General features: G+C 33.6%; 1 protein-coding gene across 2 annotated transcripts in view; it reads left to right on the top strand.

Annotated features, from left to right (window-relative positions):
* LOC130670057 (serine/threonine-protein kinase 26) overlaps positions 1-24,194 on the top strand; it is an 87,224-nt gene that overhangs the window by 32,120 nt on the left and 30,910 nt on the right. The window contains exon 1 of one of the 2 annotated variants that reach the window (XM_057473232.1): positions 20,306-20,497. The exons of the other annotated variant lie outside the window; for it this stretch is intronic. Coding sequence (XP_057329215.1) covers positions 20,321-20,497 — 177 coding nt within the window. The 5' untranslated portion in view covers positions 20,306-20,320. Of the gene's footprint in view, positions 1-20,305; positions 20,498-24,194 lie in introns of those variants that run through there. 2 annotated transcript variants of the gene reach the window in all.

Genomic DNA, 24,194 nt, shown 5'->3' with positions numbered 1-24,194 from the left:
TTTTGAAAAGAATTGCAAATGAGATTGGTTCTTTAGAACAATGTTGATTAATAATTACGAGCATTTTATATTTGATGTAATTATATATTAATTGATACTTACCATAAGTAAATAACTGAATATATTTTATAGTATTGAACATTGACATTTAGCTGAAATGTTGAATTTTAATTATTTAAAACTTATATATCTTTTTAAATATTGATTTTAGAGATTTGACTTGTAAGAACTATTTTATAGAAGACTAAATTTCCTACAAAAAATGTCATCTACTTTTTTTCCCAAAAGTCAACCGTTTACAAATTAACAACAAAAAACCACTAATTTCGTAGGAAATTAGACTTTCAAGGCTTCCACGAGGGCTGTAGTTGAAGGTACTGCTAAGCACATACAGGCTTTTTCAAAGAGCATACAATTCTCTTCCAAGAAAACTTTGAACCAATAAGATACGTGAATATACGGCTGAGTTTTATTCGATAAGAAAAAAAGAATCAAAATTTACATGCTTTTAGCATGGAAAAACTTAAACGACGTTGTTCCAGTTCTTAAAATTGTTATTAAAAGCTCAAAATTTTACAGGATTTTTATTTTTACATGCAGAACAAGATTTTTGATGGGGAACGAAAAAAAAAAATCTTCGTTTCAAACGGAGCACCCTAATATATATATACGATATAACGCGTGGTTTTTCCACGATACCGTCCACAATTCTACACCGATCTTGATGAAATTTTGTATACATATTCTTTAGCTAAAAAGCTCGGTTCAGTTCGAAGATAAGCTAAATCGGCCATTAAGTTTAGAAGTTATAGTCGTTGAAAGAATTTTTAATTTTTCCAAAAATTCGACTTTTCTTGATTTATCTTTAAATAACATTTGATCCTAAAAAGATAATCTATTTTTGGTGATTGAATCTTTAAATTTATTCGATTAGCTTTAATTTAAGCTATGTTGCTTACTCCTTCGATAATTTTTTCTAATACTTCGATGAATTTCAAAATTTTCAAAAAAATAGAAGAAAATATTTTTTCGCTTTCTCATATAAGGGGGATAGCCACTGTGAAATTAAAAAAAAATTTTTTTTTTTTTATAAAATCAAAGTTTATATATTGAAAAATATGTATCGAAAGTTTTATATGAAAATTCCGAATATTTTTCGAGTTAGACATTTTTGTGACAGCGCGTCAACTGACCGTTGCATCGACTAAAAACTTTAAATGCGTTTTTCTCGAAACTACTTTTTTTGAACTGGTCTCACCAGTAATTTGCATAAATATGAACCGATTCGCACCTTTTTTTTTCCCCGTATTCGTCTATTCAGTAGCTGAAATTGCACGTAGGAGATTTGGAAAATTTTGATTTTCAAGATTTTTTAGGGTTGTTTGAATAAAAAAAAAAGATAAAAAAAAAAAACGAAAAAATTTTTAATATGTCGCCATTTTCTTTCAAATCCAAATTTTCAAAATCCCCTACGTGCAAAGATAACCACATGCGTACAGAATACAACGCAGTTTGGTTTTTTTGTTTCAGATAATTCGTTTTTAAGTTAGAGCTGAGACCATGGTGAGGCAAATTTTTTTGGTGCTTCACAAAAATGCTTATAATTTTGTAACAACATAACATTTTTTGATCAAAATTTAGAAGAATTATCTTCAATGAATACTGTATGAAACAAAAAAAAAACCCGATCCCCAAATTCCTTTATTATCCCAGTCAAAAAAAAATTCCCGAAAATTCTCTATTTTTTTTATCCTCACAGTGGCTATTCCCCTTAATAACTTCGTAGTAATACATAATAGTTGATTCTCGTTAATAGTTTTATGTAGCTTATCAAATGAGCATCATATTTCAGTACTATACTTTTATATTCAACAAAAATTACCTTTTTATTTATTGAAATTTATTAGTAGATTTTATAAAAATCCAACTATTATATTTGTCCTCATGACGCAACTTTACAAAAATTTTAACATTTTTTTCAGTCATTTATTTAAAATTTTGAAATTTAGCTATTGCATTAGTTCTACGTTTTAGTCGATTCATGAAACTGTCTGAATTCATATCTTTGCTGTGTAACACGTATAAAATGAAAACATTTTGAATCTATAATGTATTTTTTATTGTGTTTTATTCGGATTTGACGGTGTCTTCTCTTGAAAGGTTGAAACAACCTAATAATGAGAAATCTACTTCCATTTCGGCTGCTGAATGGCCTTTTTTGAAACTGCCCTTTGAATTACTGTGCGACCATTAGTTGCTGAGATATTGATAATCAAAGACAAAAGGATCCTTTTTCATTTGAAGACTGATATCTCAGCAGCAAATCGCCGTACAGAAAAACAAAAAAAATGCAAATTGTAGCTGAATAAATTTCTTACGCGGGCCATGAATTGGTTTTTTTAAAAAAAAAATTTCCCAGTCCTGTAAACCCAAAAAACAAAACCGAAAAATTTAGAAAATTTTTGTCTCGAGCTATTTCTTGTGATTCCGCAAAAACCGTGGATCAAAAAATTATTTTGCTGAAAAATCTTTAAACTAGAGACTTCAAGCTTCAATTTGCTTTTTTGATTCTTCCGATGCGACCATTTTTCCCAAAAATGCAGCCTTCCGAAAATCACTTGAAAATTTATAAAATTTTCTTGTTTCTTTAATTTTTTGGAGAAGTGTATATATATAGGGTGTATATATATTAGGGTTAGGGCCGCGCTCCCCGCGGCTTATGTGGTTCGAAAAAACTAAAAATAATGTCCTCCAAGTTTCAGGTCTCCATCTCAATTTTAACCCGTGCCGCACAGCGATCTAAGTTTCACATTCGGATAACATGGGGTTTTTGGCATTGATCGATTAATTTTTTAATCCGGCCAAAGTAATTGTTAAAAAAATGTGAAACTCTGTAGACTTTATCCTTACAATAGTACCTACTCCTTAGAATTTTTAGAGATTTTTAGCTACTATAATTTTGAATGTACAGCAAAATGAAAAACAGAAAAAAAAAATTTTTTTATTTCCATTTGAAATTTTTTTTAAATAACAAGTCACTTTGCATTCTCATCAGGAGTTCTTACTTTTTTTCATTCTCGCACCCAAGTTGGTGAATGGTATTATTTTTGTTTCACTAATTCAGTAATCAGGAACTTTGGCCAAGTTTTTCTCATGAACAAACGAATGTTTTCAAAAAATTAAAGCGCACTGTGGTAGATGAGACAGTAATGCGTCAATATGCAGTTGAGTGGTCTTTTAAAGAATGATTTTCTAAATTTATTACGATTACCTCTTAATCGATTCCAATTACAGAAAAAAAATCCCTCAAAGTTTGGGCTCTTAATTCCAACGGGATCACGTGCCGCAATTTTTTTTTTGTGATATTTCCAAGAAAAATTTTTTTCTTATATTATTTGACTTTGTTTCTTTTAAAAAAATAAGTATAATGCTTTCAATCGATAACTGAGAGGTATATCTATGCAACTAATCACCTGTAAGTTTTTTATTTGTTTTAAGCAATAAATAATAATCAAAAAGTTTATAATTTTGTGTATTATAATGTCGAAATAGTTATTTATTTACAATTTTCTAACTATACTAAATTATTACTAAAATAGATCTATTTATAAATAAATATAATGGAAAAATCACTAAAAAAAAAATTTGTGACACGTGATCCCGTTGGAATTATGAGCTACATATATATGTGGCGACTGCCACACAGTTGAATTCGAAAACTATCGGGCCGACTCGACCGTGATCTACAAATGCCATCGATCCCCACTCATCGTATCTTCGATTCCCTCATTCCGTAAGATTCGGACTCGAGGAATTAGATCCGTGTTTTCGTAGATTACTGTAATAGGGATTTTTTTTAATTAAATAAATTATTTTATTTGAATTTTTATTCGACTGCGCTCTCGGCCCACGCATGACCGTTGCCCTCACGCCGTCAAATAAATCAATACTGGGATTGTTATTGATTGGTTAAAATCTTTCGGCCGTGTGACAAACGGGTACCATGAGGGGCCCCGAGTCCCGCCTGTTATAGGTTGACAATAAATTTTATAAAGAAGTATACGGTACTGACATCGTCCGAGAGTGGGGACTTCGCTGCTTCGTAGCTACTCAGAGTCGCAAGTTGTGACACTCACTGCCTGTTGCTGCTGGCGATCAGTCACTTTAAGATCAGCCATACATTACATAAGTATTTATAAGAGTGAGTCTTAACATCACGTTGCTGCTTATGGTGAGTCGAAAGACCCCATTTTTATACTAACTTATTGGACATCGTCGTCTTGGTGCGTCTCTATTTGACCCCGAATAAATCATCTTTGAAATAACGTCTTTGAAGTTGTGGCTGCAGTGGAAGCCGGTTTTTCAAATAATTAATACGCTGAGTCTAACGATCGCGTATATAAGTTCAACATTCTCCCGGTTGTTGAGATATTACTATAGTCAGGAAGGCAAGATCTGCGTTACAAGCTAAGGAGTACGACGACAAGTCAAACACAACAGCAGAACGTTCAGTGGACATGTAATGGCGGAGGCGAGTCACCCACGTTTTAACAGAATATTTTGGTAATAAATAATGGTTCGGTTTTATTGTTAAAAAGGGGAAATTTAAGTGTATATTAAAAATTTTATTAGAAAGTTTCGATTATCGGGAAAATTTGATAAGAAAGTTATTCAGGGTAAAAATATAAATTATAAAAGAAATAGTGAATTTTACGGCGTGGATTCGAGAGCGTTCGGTCGCCATTTTGTTTAAGTATCTGGGTTTGTCTTTGTTAGGTAGCATCGTATTAAGTAATTAATTCAGTCGAGTCTAACGACCACTGGTTAATTAATTAATAATTAATAATTTTGGAATTTAGTAATAATTTAATTTAGCAGGTATTCTTTTAGAGATACTGAGTCCCACAGACCATTCTCTAGAAGGTGCTGAAATTTAGTTGGTAGCGTCTTATTAAATATTGTGACCTTGGTGCTGAGTCTCACCGACCGCATCACTGGAAACTTTATTTAAATGAAATTCATTAGGATAAAAAATGATTAAAATAAAATTCAGGTTTGGAAAGTCAACCCAGAAATTTCGGCATTGAAAAATTATAATTGCGGACCGAGTGTGTGTGTGATTTCGAATAGATTTCACCTCGCCAGCAAATTATTTAGAATAAGTGATAATTGTTATTATTAATTTGAGGAATTTATATTCAACTGAAAACTAATTAAATTTTAAAACACGTTAATATTAATTAAATTTAAAGATTTATTATCGTTAAAAATATTGAATATTAACCCGTCAGCACTCCCGTTATGAGCATTTTGCTCACGCTCGATTTTAAACATGAATAACTTTTTTTTTTCAAATGGAACGAATAGGTGAAATTTTTTCTATCTTTGAATAGTTTTATCTATTTTCAGATTCCGCTTTAAAAAAATTTGTTTGGTTGTCATAGAAATTATAAAAAAATTTTTTTTTTATGCTCCTCAAAAAATGTGAGCATTTTCCTCATCACGGGCGTAGAGGCGTAAGTAAAAAAATTCTATGTTCGGTTACTCTCGTGACTGCTCGTATACCTTCGGCAGTTTGCGGTGTGCGAAGTTATTCGGTTGAATTCGTTGAAGTTTAAATTAATAAACGTAATTTACGTTTAATAATCGTAAATAAATTAAAATTATCATTCATTTATGTTTTATTATTCTTATAATATATAAAGTAAATAATTTATGAAAAATATTTTCTTGCTTAAAATTTGAAAAAATTTGTTTGGTGCCTACGCGTTAAGCGTGAGCAAAACTCTCATCACGGGCGTAAAGTATTCCAAAAAGCTGACGGGAGTGCTGACGGGTTAAATTAGAGAACATATCTGTTGACACATGAGTTTTATAAATAAATTTGGATACATTTTGCTAAATACTGTTTATTAAATTAATTAACTCAATTGACTAATGATGTTGAGTCTGACGACCACTTATTAAGGGATTAGATTTATTTAATATCAGAACCTAACTCTGCAGCTGTGTGGTCCAGCCTCGATAAGGAGATTTCCGGACTCATCCTTGAGATTTCTTTTATTCTCTGCTTTGTTTGCCTTGCACACGATACTGAGAGATCGTGCAATTTTACTCTCAGTGGCGCCCTCAGAACTTTTGAGTTCAAAAGGTGTCCAAATTGTGACCTCGTAAGCCTCGTCGTCAAGACCACGGAAGTCGAGGGGTACCCGGTTATATTACACATCGTTGTAACTTAAAAATTATAAGACTACTTGTTTTGTCGAATTTTTTCTCATGTTACAATATATATATATATATATATATATATTAGGATGCTTCGTTTGAGATGACTATTTTTTTTTTCCAAGTCCCATGTCAAAACATCATTGTACACACTGAAAAAAAAAAATTCTCATCAAAGATGAGCTCTTAATTTTAATTTTAAGTACTCGCTAAATGAATTTAAAATTTTCCCATTTGATTAACACGTAAATTTTAATTTTATTTTTTCAATTATCTATAGCTTAACGGCATTTCAAGATATTTGATCGACCATAGGTGGAAATCACAGAGGAATCGTTCCTCTTTGAAAGTGCTTGTAGCTAATTTATGTTTTGTAACCGACCTCACCGGTAAAAAATCTCAAAACCAATTTTTTCTCAAATTTCATGGTTTCTTTCATTTTACTTACAAACCATTAACTTTACGACAAAATTGTACAGGACTTTTTTTGTAGAGAATTTTATTTCCTACAAACGAAATTATGTAAGTCATTACTGTAGAGCTAGTAGTTTTCGAGATAAATTCAATTAAACATCTCAAAATTTTAAAAGTCGCTGTTTTATCCAAGATTTTAGTACTTTTTGATAAAATTATGGTCGAAGAAATATATAACATATCCTGGTTAATATATCATCAAAAATATGTCATGTAAAACGAAACTGTCTCCTACTACATTTCCTCCGTCTTTTCTTCACTTAATCCAATCGCCTCTGTTTGACCATCGGAAGCTTTTTTAATTACTTTCTCTTTCAGTACAAAGATAATTGTTTCATACTTTTTATATTTACATATGAATGTGTAATAAGTATTTTTATATTTTGTTCTTATACATTATTTGTGTTTTCAGCAATGATTTTACCAAAAAGTACTAAAATTTTGGATAAAACAGCGATTTTAAAAATTTTGAGATGTTTAATTGGATTTATCTCGAAAACTACTAGCTCTACAGTAATGGCTTACATAACTTCTTTTGTAGGAAATAAAATTCTCTACAAAATAAGTCCTGTACAATTTTGTCGTAAAGTTAATGGTTTGTAAGTAAAATAAAAGAAACCATGAAATTTGAGAAAAAATTGGCTTTAAGATTTTTTACCGGTGAGGTCGATTACAAAACATAAATTAGCTACAAGCACTTTCAAAGAGGAACGATTCCTCTGTGATTTCCACCTGTGGTCGATCAAATATCTTGAAATGTCGTTAAGCTATAGATAATTGAAAAAATAAAATTAAAATTTACGTGTTAATCAAATGGGAAAATTTTAAATTCATTTAGCGAGTACTTAAAATTAAAATTAAGAGCTCATCTTTGGTGAGAATTTTTTTTTCAATGTGTACAATGATATTTTGACATGGGACTTGGAAAAAAAAAATAGTCATCTCAAACGAAGCACCCTAATATATATATATATATATGTATACTTATCCAAAAAATTAAAGGAACAAGAAAATTTTATAAATTTTTTAGTGATTTTTGGAAGGCTGTATTTTCGTGAAAAATGATCGCATCGAAAAAAATGAAAAAAAGCAAATTGAAGCTTGAAATCTCTAGTTTGAAGATCTTCCAGCAAAATATTTTTTTGAGCCACGGTTTTTGCGGAATCATAAGAAAAAAGTCGAGACAAAATTTTTCTAAATTTTTTGGTTTTGTTTTTTAGGTCTACGAGGCCGGGAAAAATTTTTTCAAAAAAACGAATTCATGGCTCGTTTAGGAAATTTATTCAGCTACAAAATGCTTTTTTTTGTTTCTTTGTACGACAATTTGCTGCTGAGATATCAGCCTTTAAATGAAAAAGGAGCCTTTTGTCTTTGATTATTGATATCTCAGCAAATAATGGCCGCACAAGAATTTAAAGGGCAGTTTAATAAACTTGAATAAATTCCCTACAAGCTCCATTTTCGATTTTTTCAAAAAAAAAATTTTTTTTCATCCTTGATATCCATTTGAAAAACCTTTAAAAAATGGCCATTTTCTGGTTTTTTAGTCGACTCATCGCTACTCTGCAAATATTGATAAAAAAAATAATGTTGCCAGGTAATTTTACAGCTTAATGTACCCCCAAAAACCCTGGAAATTTTCAGATTGATCCATTGAACCGTTTGTCCGGTCCGATTGCTTTAAGTTTTGCAAAACAATTAAAGGAACAAGTATTGTTCCTTAAATTGTGTAATCATTACCAAAATGAAAACATTAATTTTTTTTGGATTTTCTTTCATTTTTGCGTTAGTTATTCAGTAAATGTAAGGTAAAGAGGAAAAAAAAAAAATTTTCCGAAAAATGAAAAAAAAAATAACCCCCCGAATGAAACGTAAAAAAAAAATGTAAAAAAATTCTTGTTTGGTCACGTTTTTCGGAAAATTTTTTTTTTTTCTTCTTTACCTTACATTTACTGAATAACTAACGCAAAAATGAAAGAAAATCCGAAAAAAATTAATTTTTTCATTTTGGTAATGATTACACAATTTAAGGAACAATACTTGTTCCTTCAATTGTTTTGCAAAACTTTGAGCAATCGGACCGGACAAACGGTTCAATGGTTCAATCTGAAAATTTCCAGGGTTTTTGGGGGTACATTAAGCTGTAAAATTACCTGGCAACATTATTTTTTTTATCAATATTTGCAGAGTAGCGATGAGTCGACTAAAAAACCAGAAAATGGCCATTTTTTAAAGGTTTTTCAAATGGATGTCAAGGATGAAAAAAAATTTTTTTTTTGAAAAAATCGAAAATGGAGCTTGTAGGGAATTTATTCAAGTTTATTAAACTGCCCTTTAAATTCTTGTGCGGCCATTATTTGCTGAGATATCAATAATCAAAGACAAAAGGCTCCGTTTTCATTTAAAGGCTGATATCTCAGCAGCAAATTGTCGTACAAAGAAACAAAAAAAAGCATTTTGTAGCTGAATAAATTTCCTAAACGAGCCATGAATTCGTTTTTTTTAAAAAATTTTTCCCGGCCCCGTAGATCTAAAAAACAAAACCAAAAAATTTAGAAAAATTTTGTCTCGACTTTTTTCTTATGATTCCGCAAAAACCGTGGCTCAAAAAAATATTTTGCTGGAAGATCTTCAAACTAGAGATTTCAAGCTTCAATTTGCTTTTTTTTTATTTTTTTCGATGCGATCATTTTTCACGAAAATACAGCCTTCCAAAAATCACTAAAAAATTTATAAAATTTTCTTGTTCCTTTAATTTTTTGGATAAGTGTATATGTATATATATATATGTATATATATATATATATATATTATAACATGAGAAAAAGTTCGACATCGACCCGTGGTTTGAAATCATTGAAATATAATAAATCGTTATCCGATGAGCAAATTCTAGTGACATCTAGAATCGAAATTTTTGACTTCCTCCGACCAATCGATCCAACGCATGGATTGGAACGAGAGATCCGGGATGACGCCGAACTGAACGGCTACGTGTTTTTTATTTGAACAATTCGACTCCGACCAATTTCGATCCCGACTATTGAACAACGCGATTTACGACTGAAACGACCAATCTGAGTTTTGATCAACGACCCGTTAAATTATTCGATAGTGAATAAATTCCGAGTGAACAATAAACCGCCTTAGTGAACAAGTCGAAGCATCGGTGCGCATCTGAACAAAGTGTACGAGTGTAATTATTCTGAACAAATGAAACGCGTTCGCGTAATAATTATTAATTAAATAATTAATTACGCGTAGTCAGTGTATGATAGTACAAATAACGCGTTACCGAAATAAAATATTATTTCTATTTTATTTTATTTTATTTTATTTCATCGAGCAATTCTGAGAATTACGGATTATCCGTGTCTCATTCGCAACAGCAGTCTTGTCGCCTTGCCGTGTAAGAATACTCTGACGTCACTCGTCAAGTATTTCGTTAGTACTTACTTTACGCTGTATGTGTGTCTCCGGACAATAAAATTATTTTATTTTTATTTCGTCAACCGACCGTGTTTTCTTTAAGCAACGAACTAATTTTGTTTTTCGATCAAGTACGATTTCTACGAGCAATTTTTTTTTGTTTATATCGAGTCACGACGATACCGGCATATTATATTTTGTTTTGTAACCGAAAATTTTTATTTGTGATACCGATCAATTTATTATTCTGTGTTCAATATACAACTAATTATTTTGTTAATTCTGATCAATTATTTTATCGTAATCTTAAGTGCCTGACCTTTCCCCGATCCGCCACCCTGAGCCGATTTATATTTTTGATAATTGTTTATTGGTGATTATAAAATCACCTGGCGCCCAACTTTAATAATAATTGAACAAGGTTGCCAAAAATCGTAAGTGTATTCGGACTTCACTTCGGTAGATCCCTGGTGGTGAAAAACCCGTTACAATATATATAAATGTAGCGTTGCTACTAGGTGACGCGATCGATAAAATTCGACAGTTTCCGTCGAACATCGATTATTTCATTTTATCCATCTCTACCACATTGGTGGGGACAATTAGTAATAGACCGTGGGATTGTACACACGCATCCAGGCTTCTTACTTTACTGTATACTTACAATCACTGTGTTATTTTCCGTTTATTTAAATGAAACATTTGTTTAAATTAATTAGTTGGTTTTAATAATTTATATTATCACCTCAACCACTAATTTGGTGACCCCGACGTGATCTCTTTTTAAGGGAAGCGTCGAACACGTGCATTACACAGTGCAAAAATTTCGCGAGTTCTCGTGTTGTTTTCCCGCGAATATTTTGTCGCGTTGCCGTTTAATCGGCGAGACCGTGATTTTGTACTCACAGTTATTTTTGTGTGAATTTATTTTTGAATTAATTAGTGCAGTGATTTTTGTTATCATTGTGCAGTTTTTTTATTCTTTTATCACCGCTGGTGCATTGCTGGGCATCTTATGGACGTTATGCCGCATCAGTGTTGATTCGAGGGACCTTTAGTGCGAATCGAATAGTGGTAAAAGTTTTCGCGAGCTGTGATAAAAAATTGTCATTAATTTTTCGTGCAGTGTCGCGTATAATTTTCTTTCCGTTGCCGGAAATACCATCGAGGATTAGGCCGATTTGCCGGCTGTACATTCCTGAGCCGTGCGTCATCGATAATCTTCGGTAGCACAATACCGAATTAAAGACATTTTCAGCAGGTGATGTCAGACTCGAAAACCGACGGCGACGAGAAAATAAAATCCGAGTCATCTGACGAAGACACATTTAAATCTAATTTATCGGGATCATCGTCGTTTACCTCAGTTAAATTAAATATGGCCGTGAACATCAAAGCACCCCAGTTCAGTACGGAGAATCCGAAACTGTGGTTTGCGCAGGTTGAGGCGCAGTTTGCAACATATCAGGTAGCAACAGAACGCGCCAAATTTGACCTGGTGATACCGCTGCTTGAAACCCGCATCGCTGCTGAAGTACAAGACACCATCGTCAATCCTCCAGCAAACACGCCTTACAGCGATTTAAAAGCCGCCCTGATAAAATGCTTCACGAGATCCGAGGAAGCACGGATTTCTCAGCTCCTCGACAGAGAGAGACTTGGCGACCGAACTCCTTCGCAACATCTACGTCATCTGCGTACACTAGTTCCCGGCATTGATGACGCTATTATTAAAGCACGTTGGTTTTCGCACATGCCTAATGAGATTCAAGTATGTCTTGAAGCAATCAGCGACTCAACGCTTGATAAACTCGCCGAGTCAGCTGATCGTATGGTTGAGCGTATATCGCTCAAACCTCAAGTTGCCGCTGCTACAGCGAATCAACCATCAACCGCCGAGCCCGGCGAAATTGCCGCGCTGCGCAGAGAAATTGCGCAATTGACGAATCGAGTAAAAAACTTGACAGTGAAACGTGGTCGATCGAGATCTCGCAGTCAATCACGATCACGTGTACCGAAGAAGTTTGACTTCTGTTGGTACCATTACAAGCACGGTAAAAATGCCCGATCGTGCATTCCCGGCTGCAAATGGCAGGGAAACTTAAACGAGATTCAGTAGAGGCGGCTAATGATTCTCAATCGATTTCTCGCCGCCTGTTTATCCAAGACCGAACTACAGGAACGGAATATCTTGTCGATTCCGGCTCCGATTTGTCCGTCTTTCCGCGTGGCTGGCTGAAATCAATCAGTACACCAATAGGTTATCAATTGTATGCCGCAAACGGCTCGATAATTCAAACCTATGGTCTAAAATCTATAACATTGAACCTTGGACTTCGCCGTGATTTTTCATGGAATTTTATAATCGCTGACGTCACTAAACCGATCATAGGTGCAGACTTCCTAAGTCATTATGACTTACTAGTCGACCTAAAACGAAAATGCCTTCGTGATGGCATCACCGGTTTATTGACACCCGGAAATTCTCACACGACATCGGCAGAAACAAATATTAAAGCAGTCGATGGCAATTCTGCATATATGGAATTATTAAGAGAATTTTCCAATATTACACGACCTGACGCTACTCAGCGTCAAACTAAAAAACATTCAACTGTTCATCATATACGAACGTCACCTGGCCCGCCAGTTTCGTGCAAAGCAAGACGTCTGGCTCCAGATAAGTTGAAAATCGCACAAGCAGAGTTCCGTAAAATGATCGAGGAAGGTATTTGCAGACCATCCAACAGCGCCTGGGCTTCACTACTTCACTTAGCGCAGAAGAAGTCCGGAGAATGGAGGCCTTGCGGTGATTACCGTCCACTCAACGATCGAACCTTAATCGATAAATACTCGTTACGTTATCTTGACGACTTTGCCGCACTTTTGCACGGTAAAAGTATATTTTCAGTCGTCGATTTTGCAAAGGCATTTTTGCAAATACCCGTCGCCCCGGAGGACGTGCCGAAAACGGCGATCATCACACCGTTCGGGTTATTCGAGTTCAAATTTATGACGTTTGGGCTTAAAAACGCAGCTCAAACGTTTCAACGATTCATTGACGAGGTCACTCGTGACCTTGAATTCGTCTTTCCTTATGTTGACGATATTTTAATCGCATCCAACGACGAAAAGCAGCACATGGAGCACCTAAAAACATTATTCGAGCGTCTCCGTGAATACGGACTGGTAATTAACGTACCAAAATGCCAGTTTGGTCTACCGGAAGTAAAATTTCTCGGCCACGTCATCACCAAAGATGGAATCAAGCCGTTACCGGAAAAAGTAGAGGCTATTGCCAATTTTGAGCCTCCTACCACCGTAAAAGCTCTTCGTCGATTTCTCGGCACAGTGAATTTCTACAGAAAATTCATCAAGAACGCTGCAGAAATTCTAGCACCGCTTAATAAAATCTTGGAAGGACCCAAAGTCAAAGGCTCTCATTCACCGACGCATCCGAAATCGGTATTGGAGCCGTACTGCAACAAAAAGTGGATAACAACTGGCAACCACTGGCATTTTTCAGTCGAAAAGTTTCCCCGTCGATACAAAAATTGTCGACGTACGACCGCGAGTTAAACGCCATCTACGAGGCGGTTAAATACTTTCGGCACATATTCGAAGGCAGGCATGTTACGATCTACACTGATCACAAGCCGCTTCAGCATGCTTACAAACAGCGCACCGAAAGAGCATCGCCTTGGCAATTTCGTCGACTTGATTTCATCGGTCAATTCACCACCGATATTCGACATGTGTCGGGCAACGACAATATTGTCGCCGACACACTGTCACGAGTCGAAGCAGTGTCTACTGCCATTACATCGGAAGAACTCGCCGATGCTCAGAAGCAAGATCTCGAGCTTCAACAACTGTTGCAACAGACAACCGCGTTGCAGCTTCGACGAATCAATTTCGACAACGGTTTAGCATTGTACTGCGACATTGCGTCAGGTACAGTGCGACCTTACGTTCCAGAGCCGCTGAGAAAGAAGGTGTTTAATTCACTGCACTCGCTAGCTCATCCCGGAATTAAAGGATCACTTAAACTTGTCTCCAAACGATACGTCTGGCCGTCGATTAATAAAGATTGCCGTGAATGGGCGAAATCTTGCATCGATTGCCAGAAGAATAAAATTCAGAGACACGTGTCATCGCCGATCGCCAGTTTTGAACCCCCAACTGAACGATTCGAGCACATACACATCGATCTAGTGTCTTTAAAAACATCAAGAGGCTTTAATCAGTGCTTAACGATCATCGACCGATTCACGAGATTTCCTGAGGCTGTCCCGTTATCCAATGGAACCGCAGAGGCGATAGCACATGCACTATCGCTGCACTGGATTTCACGCCACGGAGTACCGAAACGCATAACCGGACCAAGGTCCACAATTCGAATCGTTGTTATTCCAATCGTTGATGAAAATGTACGGAATAAAACACCTACATACTACGCCGTATCATCCGCAAGCTAACGGTCTAGTCGAACGTTTACATCGTCAATTAAAGTCAGCACTCTTGTGTCATCAAGAGTCATGGTATGACGCATTACCAGCCGTTTTGCTCGGCTTACGCGCTGCTTGGAAAGACGACATACAGACGACACCGGCTGAATTAGTGTACGGTGAGACAATTCGTTTACCTGGTGAGTTACTCACTCCCAGTAACAAAACTTCACCTCATGACATCATTAATACATTAAAACGTCATTTCAATTCATTGGCACCGGCCGAAATGTCGCGTCACGGCAAGCATTCTGTTTTCTGTTTCAGGAACCTTAGTACTTGCAGCCACGTACTGGTACGGAATGACCAGGTTGGACCATCTTTCTCGCCGCCGTACGAGGGTCCATATCGTGTAATAACCCGACACGATAAATACTTCATCGTTGATTTTCGTGGACGACAAATCGCCATTTCTGTGGACAGATTAAAGCCGGTCTACGAGGCAAATTCAGTCGGCACGACGACGATGAAAACAAACTCCCAGCCGATTAACACAGCAACTGAGACCGTAAAACGCCGAGTCCGGTTTAATATTTAAAAAATTTACACGATGTAATTTTTTATATAAAAGTTTTTTTTTCTACAAAGTAATAATTCACCACTTTATTATATTCATTCATTTAATTATTTATTTATTCATATCATTTGTAAATATTCCATTACTTTAATTATCGTGTATTAAAATTAAAAAAAAAAAAAAAAAAAAAAAAACAAAGGGAGTTCTGTAGCGTTGCTACTAGGTGACGCGATCGATAAAATTCGACAGTTTCCGTCGAACATCGATTATTTCATTTTATCCATCTCTACCACATTGGTGGGGACAATTAGTAATAGACCGTGGGATTGTACACACGCATCCAGGCTTCTTACTTTACTGTATACTTACAATCACTGTGTTATTTTCCGTTTATTTAAATGAAACATTTGTTTAAATTAATTAGTTGGTTTTAATAATTTATATTATCACCTCAACCACTAAATAAATATATATATACATAAATATATATATAAAGTTTTGAACCAGTGTTATTTTTTGAACCTACTCGATGAATTATGATAGATTATGGCGAAATTCTTTGAAAATTTCACCATGAGGACAAATGCAAAAGATACACGGTAAGAAATATTTTGCGGATATCACTATGCCAGCATGGGCATGAACGCCATACTGTATGGTATCGACTATTTTTATAGGCTATAAAATTGTATGCATAGATGATTCAACCATTGCGGGAATAGTAACATTGGCAATAGTTGTCGCGGACGCTGCAATGTCAGTATGGCCGTCGGGACTATACTGCATTGCCATATCCACATTTCTTCTGCTCGATAAATCTACTCTTATGACATTTATATAGTTTTGGTGGTAATACGATAGTATACATTGATTGACACGCCAGAAATTATGGCGGGAAAAACTAGTAGCATTATGCCTTCGGCATTGTAGTATGGGTCTCAGGGCCATGCTGTTTCGCCGTGCATGCTATGTATATGTGTGGGCAATACAATAGCTCCAGTACTATACAGTATAGTAAATAACGCCATACTTCTGGGACTCGTTACAATACTGTCTTGGAATATTTCACAAACTACTTTAGTATCTGTCTTGAGACCATACCTGCATGGTGTTGAACGCCATGCATTTCTTACTGTGTAGATTTCTATGAAATCTACTAATAAAACACCAAAAATTTAACGATAAAAGAGCATCTGTGCCAAAAATATAATAACAACAATATGACCATGCACAATCCAAAACATAATTCAAAATGAAGAGTATTTTGAGGAGCAAGGGATGATACAATATGAATGCAAACCACAACGGTTGTCTATCTGAGCTGAAGGTGAGGTCTAGCATTTATGTTTTATCCAGTGTTACTGATTGTATTTTCCATAATATTTACTCAATACTTTAAGTTTTAACATTTGAGGTCAGTCAGAACAAGTTAATTTCAGATGAATGACGTGGAAAGCTGTTGGCGTATGTTTAAATTTCCAACTATTAGAATCAACATGAATTTTGTTTACCTCATATAAATAAAAGCTTTTAGTTATTTTAACATTTAAAATATAATTAGGAAGCCTGAAATTAGTAACAAATAATTATCTTTTTAATAAGATTGAAATTCAAATGAACCCTAGTGGATCCGAATTGCGGTTAACTACCGTATTTTACCGCTTAATACCGTAATTATCTGCAAATTCGCCGTGAAATGCGGTATTGTACCGTAAATTACCGTATTTTGCGGTGATTCGCGGTAATTCTACCGAACAGAGTAAATTACGGCATTTTACAGTAAATTGCGGTAAATTACGGTAATTTACTGTAATTAGGAACTGCTAGGGAATTTGGTATAGCGAGCTGAAATCAAAATTACTTTCACTCTTAGGAATGTAAGTAACCTAGCGAATTCGGTTACACCGAAAAAATATCTAAAACATACCAGGTATTTGAGTATGATTTCGGTATGTTTTCAGTAGAATTCTAAAAGTATACTCAAATTATACTCATCCATAATAATAATTTAGGTATGTTTTTGAACAATTTATACCAAAGTTATACTGAGATAAAAAAAAAATTTATCAGATGTCGATATATTTAATGTATTTAAGTATATTAGTTGAATAATTTATTTATATGTTTTTTTAATAAATAATTCGAAAGAAAAGTGATATTCGACTGAAGTTTCGAATTTGTGACTTCTCATTTGAGAGTCTCGTGGAGTTCTCACGGTGCTGTCAAAGGTCTTGATAAAACGAACAATTTTATTTTTGTTTATGGTTTTTTTTTTTTATGCATTATATTTGTGTTAGCTATTTATATTGTTATTGCAATAGAATCAAATAAATAATAAATTACTGATAATTGTATGTCTATCAAACATAATCAGAAATATTTGCTTTATCACTGAAATTTTTTTTTATTTTGGTAAAAAAAAAAAAAAAAAAACATAGAAGTAAACAAGGAAATCAATAATTAAATTATTATAAAAATAATTTTTGAACTATTTACTACTAAAAAGCATTATAATACTAAACACTCAATTGAAATCGTATTTTTATAATTTTCTATGTATTCAATAAATTTATTTAGTTCAAATTTCAAAGAAACATTTTTCCTTTTTCCCAGGTAAAGACTTATATAGAAAGATATTGTCCTTAACCTCCCTGATTTCGGTATAATTTGACTATAAATCGTGCTTGGAATAGATATTTTTTCAGTATTATTTGCGTATGAAAAATTCAAAAACATACCCATAACATGAGACAATTTGAGTATAATCTGGGTATGAATTGGGTATAATTCTTAAAACATACCGAAATATTTATCAATTTCTACTATACCAGAAATGAACCCAAAAGAAACTTAAATTTTCGGTAGAAACAAATTCGCTAGGGTAGCTGCTAGAAAATCGCGGATTCATTGAATTTGCGATTTAAGTATACGTTCAAAGTTGTCATGGCATTAGTCTGAAATTAAATTGTTTCGGCTGACTTAACAAGCATTGAAAGTTGAAGTTTCAGAGCAGATGTTGTGAAAAGAACATAACACTATCGGCAATATTTTTTCAGCTGGCTCATTTTGCCTTACTCATTTTTCTGCATAATGTATATATTTATGGGTTTTTATTCGTTGAATTATTCATGAATGATATAAAAATCTTTAAAACCTTTATCTATTTGCCATATTAACTGAGTCTATTTATTGCACGACTCGTTCGTGCTTTACGATCGAAAAATTTTTTTTCGCCTCACTTCGGTAACTAATCAATTATTATACCCTTGTTAGTTTACGGAATTAAGATGGTTTGCATACTATTTTGAAGAAAATTTAATGGAGATCAATTCCATACTTATCAAAAATTTATTTAGTTGAATAAAAACGGAAAAAACATCAAAAATAGTTTTAAAAAATTTCCTGTCCGTTAAGTATGAAACCCGTATACACGATAACTTGCGAAAAAATGCAGTAATTGAATCAAATTTTTTTTTAAAAAATTCTTTGAAATAATTGTAGGTCTCCTATTGCAAATGGCTAGGTAACTCAGTGTCGTTTAATTACAATTAATAAAAGAATAAAAAAGGCTGTATAACTATATATCTATATATCTGTGTAAAACTAACATGGATGGTGATATATCTATACATTATACGGACATTTATTCCGCTAGGGGCGCTTGTGCATTACCGTCCTAGAACAGCTGTTTTTTTTGCTAATTGGTAGGCCTGAATTTTTTTTCAATTCAATTTTTTTTTATTTTTGTTTTTATTTACGTTTATTTTTTTTTTGTTATTAATCGAGATATTTTGAATAAGTTCTTTTATAATTATAAAAAAATAATAACATAATAAAAAACAAGACAAGTTTTAATGAAAGAGAATTGTATATATTTTAAATTTATTCGCACTTCCCGCCATTTTTTTTATTGTTATTTATTATTTCATAATATATGAGCATTACGAGTCGTGCACTTTTGGATTTTCCAAATTTTATTTTTATTTCAATAGAAAAAATTTCATGATTATAATATAGATTAAATTGCAAAAGTTAAAAAAATAAGTTGTGTAAATTACAACTGTCTACAGGTATCCATCGCTGGAGGGTATTCCACACAAAACTCGTGGTAAAGAAAGACTTCATGCGCCGACGCTTGGTTTTACCAATATCCGGAAAAAAATGAGAGAGTGGGGAAAGTCTCGGAAAAAGTTGTGTTTAATTCAAGGGATGCTGGTTCATGTGATTTCAGTTAACGCGCGACACTTTGACGGATTCAAGTTCCTTATTCTTAAGATAAAAATAAATTTTACTTGTTGCATGAGTGAAATGTTTTGAAGGAAGGTGACTCGTTCATTTTTTCGACAATGACTCTTCTTTTCTTTGCGTGGTCTACTAAAGATATGATTTCTCTACCATTATTCTTTTAATCTATTGATAATTCTGAAATGAACATCACTCGTATCCAAGTGATTTATTTCTTACCTATCAATATAACAGTCACTTCTCAAATTCTTAAAAGTAACGACTATGTTTCAAATAAGATCTACGATCAACTAGATTTACAGAGTGATATTATGAAATTTTAATTATAAGTGAAGCTAACGATTTCATCAAGATAAATCTAAATCTTTTGTATTGATTTTGATAATTTTTTTTTTATTGGGTCGTTGACTTATTCTCATTACGTTTTCGCGTGTTCTCTTTTATTCATTATCGAGTCTTGGTTTGAAATCTCACTCTGTTCGTGCGAGTTTACAAGTAGACTATCGATCTCAACGGTTAGCCACACAGAAGACTATTTTTAGACGAGAGAAAAGCGACTGTCGAACAAATTCAATCGTAACCACGTGTAATAAAAATAAACTAATAAAGAGAAGCAAAAAACCAATATCGATTAAAAATGATTTTTTATTATTATGAGAAGAACATTATTGAACACATGAATGCCGGAATAAATGGTGCATAACCACCAGACACTTTGTTTTGATATTTTTAACTTCTTGATATTTGAATGCGATTTTTCGTAGAAAAATATTACCTCATATTCCAACAGTTATAATAGAGGATTAATTTTTAAATCTCAATTTTTATTTGCAGAAAACCTATATATTATATCTAAGAAAACATGTGTTTTTATTGATATTTTTTTTTTGATAAAATTTATTAAATTTAATAAACGGACGAAATGTTTGCCGCAATGATTCTTCACAAACAAAGCAATAAATCTAATTTCACTAAGCATCGCAATTCAAGTAAAAATCATGCTTCAAGTGTTAGTAATAACAATATAATTGAACATCTTGTTAGTGAAAATAGAATTAATGGCAACCACATTTCTAATAATAACCACTTAAACAAAATGGTGAGTTTTTAATGTTACTTTGTTAGTTTCGTACGGCCACTATATTGTATATTAGGGTGGGTTGAAAAAAAACTTTTTTTTTGTTTTTCTTAGCATGGGGGTAAAATTTGTACCTTACAAAAAAAAAAAAAAATTTTAAGAAAAAAAAAATTTTTTTTCTCAACATTTTGAGGTGGCCTACTCGTTTTTAAAATAAATAATTGATCAAACGGGGTAGTCCCAACGAAAAAAATTACATGGTGTTCTAGAATCTGTAGGGTGTCCCCTTGAAAGCTAATTGAAAGTCAGAAGTTGAAAAAATTTTTTTCCTATTATTTTTGTAATTTAAGTAAAAAATTCAAAAATGAAAAGCATTTTCTTTTGAATTAAAATGAAAGTGAAGTAAAAAAAAAATCACATTCGACAATTATTAGATGTTTTCCACGATTTTGGACAAAAACATTTTTTTCGTTGGAACTACCCCGTTTAATCAATTATTTATTTAAAAAACGAATGGGCCACCTCAAAATGTTGAGTAAAAAAACTTTTTTTTTCTTGAAAATTTTTTTTTTTTATAAGGTACAAATTCTACCCCCATGCTAAGAAAAACAAAAAAAAAGTTTTTTTTCAACCCAGCCTATTGCATATATCTATTTTCCATGTACTTGAAGATCGGAGAGTTTTTCGCGCAACAAAAATGAAAAAAATTTATCTAATTTGACTGCTTGACGGTGACAAGGGGTAATGAGAGGCTACAATTTTTCGTATGGAGTACATATAATTAGATATAATCATATACATGATTATATATAATTAGATCTCATCTATATAGGTCCATATAACGTCTGTAAAGCCATTAAGTGCTGTTGATCCAGCTCGAGAGTGTGCATTAAAAAAATTATCTAAAATATGTTCAAAATTTTTTTAATGCACACTCTCGAGCTGGATCGACAGCACTTAATGAGCACTAATTATGCAGCTATGAGCCAGTTCTCTATGCAGCGTTAATCAGTTTTTTTTCTAAGGTACAATGCTAGCTTGATAAGAAGCTAGCATTGTATCAATTTTCTCAGATTGTAATAAAGCACTAAATTCCGTACACCGGCATTAAATTTGCACTAAATTAATAAACAAAAATTATGCGATTCTAACAAATATGCGTCAAATGACAATGCTGGATTTACAGACGTGTCCATATATAATCATATATAGGATTATATATAATTAGATCTCATCTGTATAGGTCCATATGTAATTCGAATAGGTCTATATATAATTAGGTCTGATCAGACGCGACTGATATAAGCATCATGTTTGGTTATAAGAGTGGTCTAAAAAAAAATTTTTTTTTTTCCAAGTCCCACCATCTCAAAAGTTTCTCTTCGGTATATAAAAAATTATCGCTAAAGCCAGCTTGATGTTTCAATTTTCCGAAGTGCTCAATCATTTTTTGTTTTTCCATATACATTAGGGTGGGTTGAAAAAAAACTTTTTTTTTGTTTTTCTTAGCATGGGGGTAGAATTCGTACCTTAAAAAAAAAATTTTTTTACTCAACATTTTGAGGTGGCCCACTCGTTTTTTAAATAAATAATTGATTAAACGGGGTAGTTCCAACAAAAAAAAAATTTTTTTTTGTCCAAAATTGTGGAAAACATCTAATAATTTTCGAATGTGATTTATTTTTACTTCACTTTCATTTTAATTCATAAGAAAATGCTTTTCATTTTTGAATTTTTTACTTAAATTACAAAAATAATAGGAAAAAAATTTTTTCAACTCCTGACTTTCAATTAGCTTTCAAGGGGACACCCTACAGATTCTAGAACACCATGTAATTTTTTTCGTTGGGACTACCCCGTTTGATCAATTATTTATTTTAAAAACGATTGGGCGACCTCAAAATGTTAAGTAAAAAAATTTTTTTTTACTTAAAAATTTTTTTTTTTCTATAAGGTACAAATTCTACCCCCATGCTAAGAAAAACAAAAAAAAGTATTTTTTCAACCCACCCTAATATACATAGCAAGTGAAAAAAATTTTTTTTCGTGTTCTTCAGTTAAAACTACGAAACAAATTTTTTTCGTGTTTAGTTAAAACTACGAAAAAAATTTTTTTTCCTATTTCGATGCACATATCCTCATTATATTATTATTATTATTATTATTATTATTATTATTATTATTATTATTATTATTATTATTATTTACTTATTGCACATAGAAGGGGTACATATTTTCTCTACTGCAAAGAGGGGCGGGGCTTCGTAGAAATACATAATATAAAGATTCTGTAAATCGGTTCCTTTTAATATACTGTCTGTTGGGATTCAGCCAAGAATTTGTTACTTTCAGTGATGATGTTCTGAATGAAACTATAGATGTCTTTTAAGCCTCTAGTGTGTTTGATGTCAAGAATTTGATAAATTTCCGAGCTAGTTAATGTAACGGGGCCGTTAAGCCCACCTCCGTTTGACGGGAGCCCGATACCTCACCCATTTGGGCATACTCGCGCTGCGTGGTCCCTATTTATATAATCAATTTCCACCATATATTATATAAGCGAAATATGAACATAAGCTCACATTAGGTTATCCTTTAGGCATGCATCGCATGTGGATGCTTCACCAACAATCACCACGAGTCCGACCTCATTTGGACCCAAACACTCCTCCCATCCCAGGAAATAGAGAGACTCTGGTCGAAGTGGGGCTTGGAATGGATCCCCCATGGTACCAGACTCCCAGCTCTGGTCAACTACTTGCTTAGGTTTAGTGGTGGGGGGCAAGCTCTTTCCCAACCCATAAGGGCCACCTCCACTTAGGAATATAATCACCAAGATTTCAGACACGCCATTATACACACTTGTCCTCATCTATCACCTAGTGATCTCTAATCTACGAGTTTTTTCGGGCGCCATGATGAAATTTCCGAGCTGGAGACTTCAGGTTGATTGATCCAGAGTGATAAGTAAGTTGCTCTGCCTTGTTCGTAGAAGGGGCACCAAAATAATATGTGTTCAGCTGATTCAAAATTATTCAAGCCACAAAGCTTGCAGATATGGTTTGGGTCGATTTTAGTTATTATTTTACCAGTAGTAAAAATGCACATATATTGGTTTGCAAGTCGCAGTTGAGTCAGTAGACGTTTGTGTGAGATCGTGAGATTTTGAGTGAGATGGAGAGCGGTGCAGTCCTCGGCTGGTCTGGGAATCCTGAAGAGGTGAGTGGATGATTTCTCGTAGGCTGTTAATCCTTCAAGCCGTAGTTTACATTTGAGGTATTTGAGGGCCGGGGCAAGATTTGCCTTCCAGACTGACGGATCCCAATTACCCCAAATGTGGGAGATATTCATTGTAGTTAGAATTTCTTTAAGAGAAGCAGCCCAGTTATAATGATGTCACTGATCAGTCCTTTAGGGTCTTCACAAAGTTCGACCTGTCTGAGAAAGCAGGTTTTCGCAAGACAGCGTTCTTCTAGCTCCAGTATTTTTATCAAGAATTTAAGGGCTAATTTGTAAGCGATGAGACTGAGTTTTAGGAGACCTAGTTCAAGTCTTAGGAGATGATTGGACGTGCTTCTCGGTAGATTCAAGATTCTTCTGAAGTGATCGGCTTGGACTGTTTCACTTTTGTCTACATACTCGATACCCCAAACTGGAAAAGCATAAAACAGTGTCGAGGTTACCATAGCATTGAACAAGTTTACTTTGGGACTCCAGG

This window comes from Microplitis mediator, chromosome 6 (genome assembly GCF_029852145.1).
Source record: "Microplitis mediator isolate UGA2020A chromosome 6, iyMicMedi2.1, whole genome shotgun sequence".
Classification (NCBI taxonomy): domain Eukaryota; kingdom Metazoa; phylum Arthropoda; class Insecta; order Hymenoptera; family Braconidae; genus Microplitis; species Microplitis mediator.
This window is presented reverse-complemented; position numbering and strand designations above follow the sequence as displayed.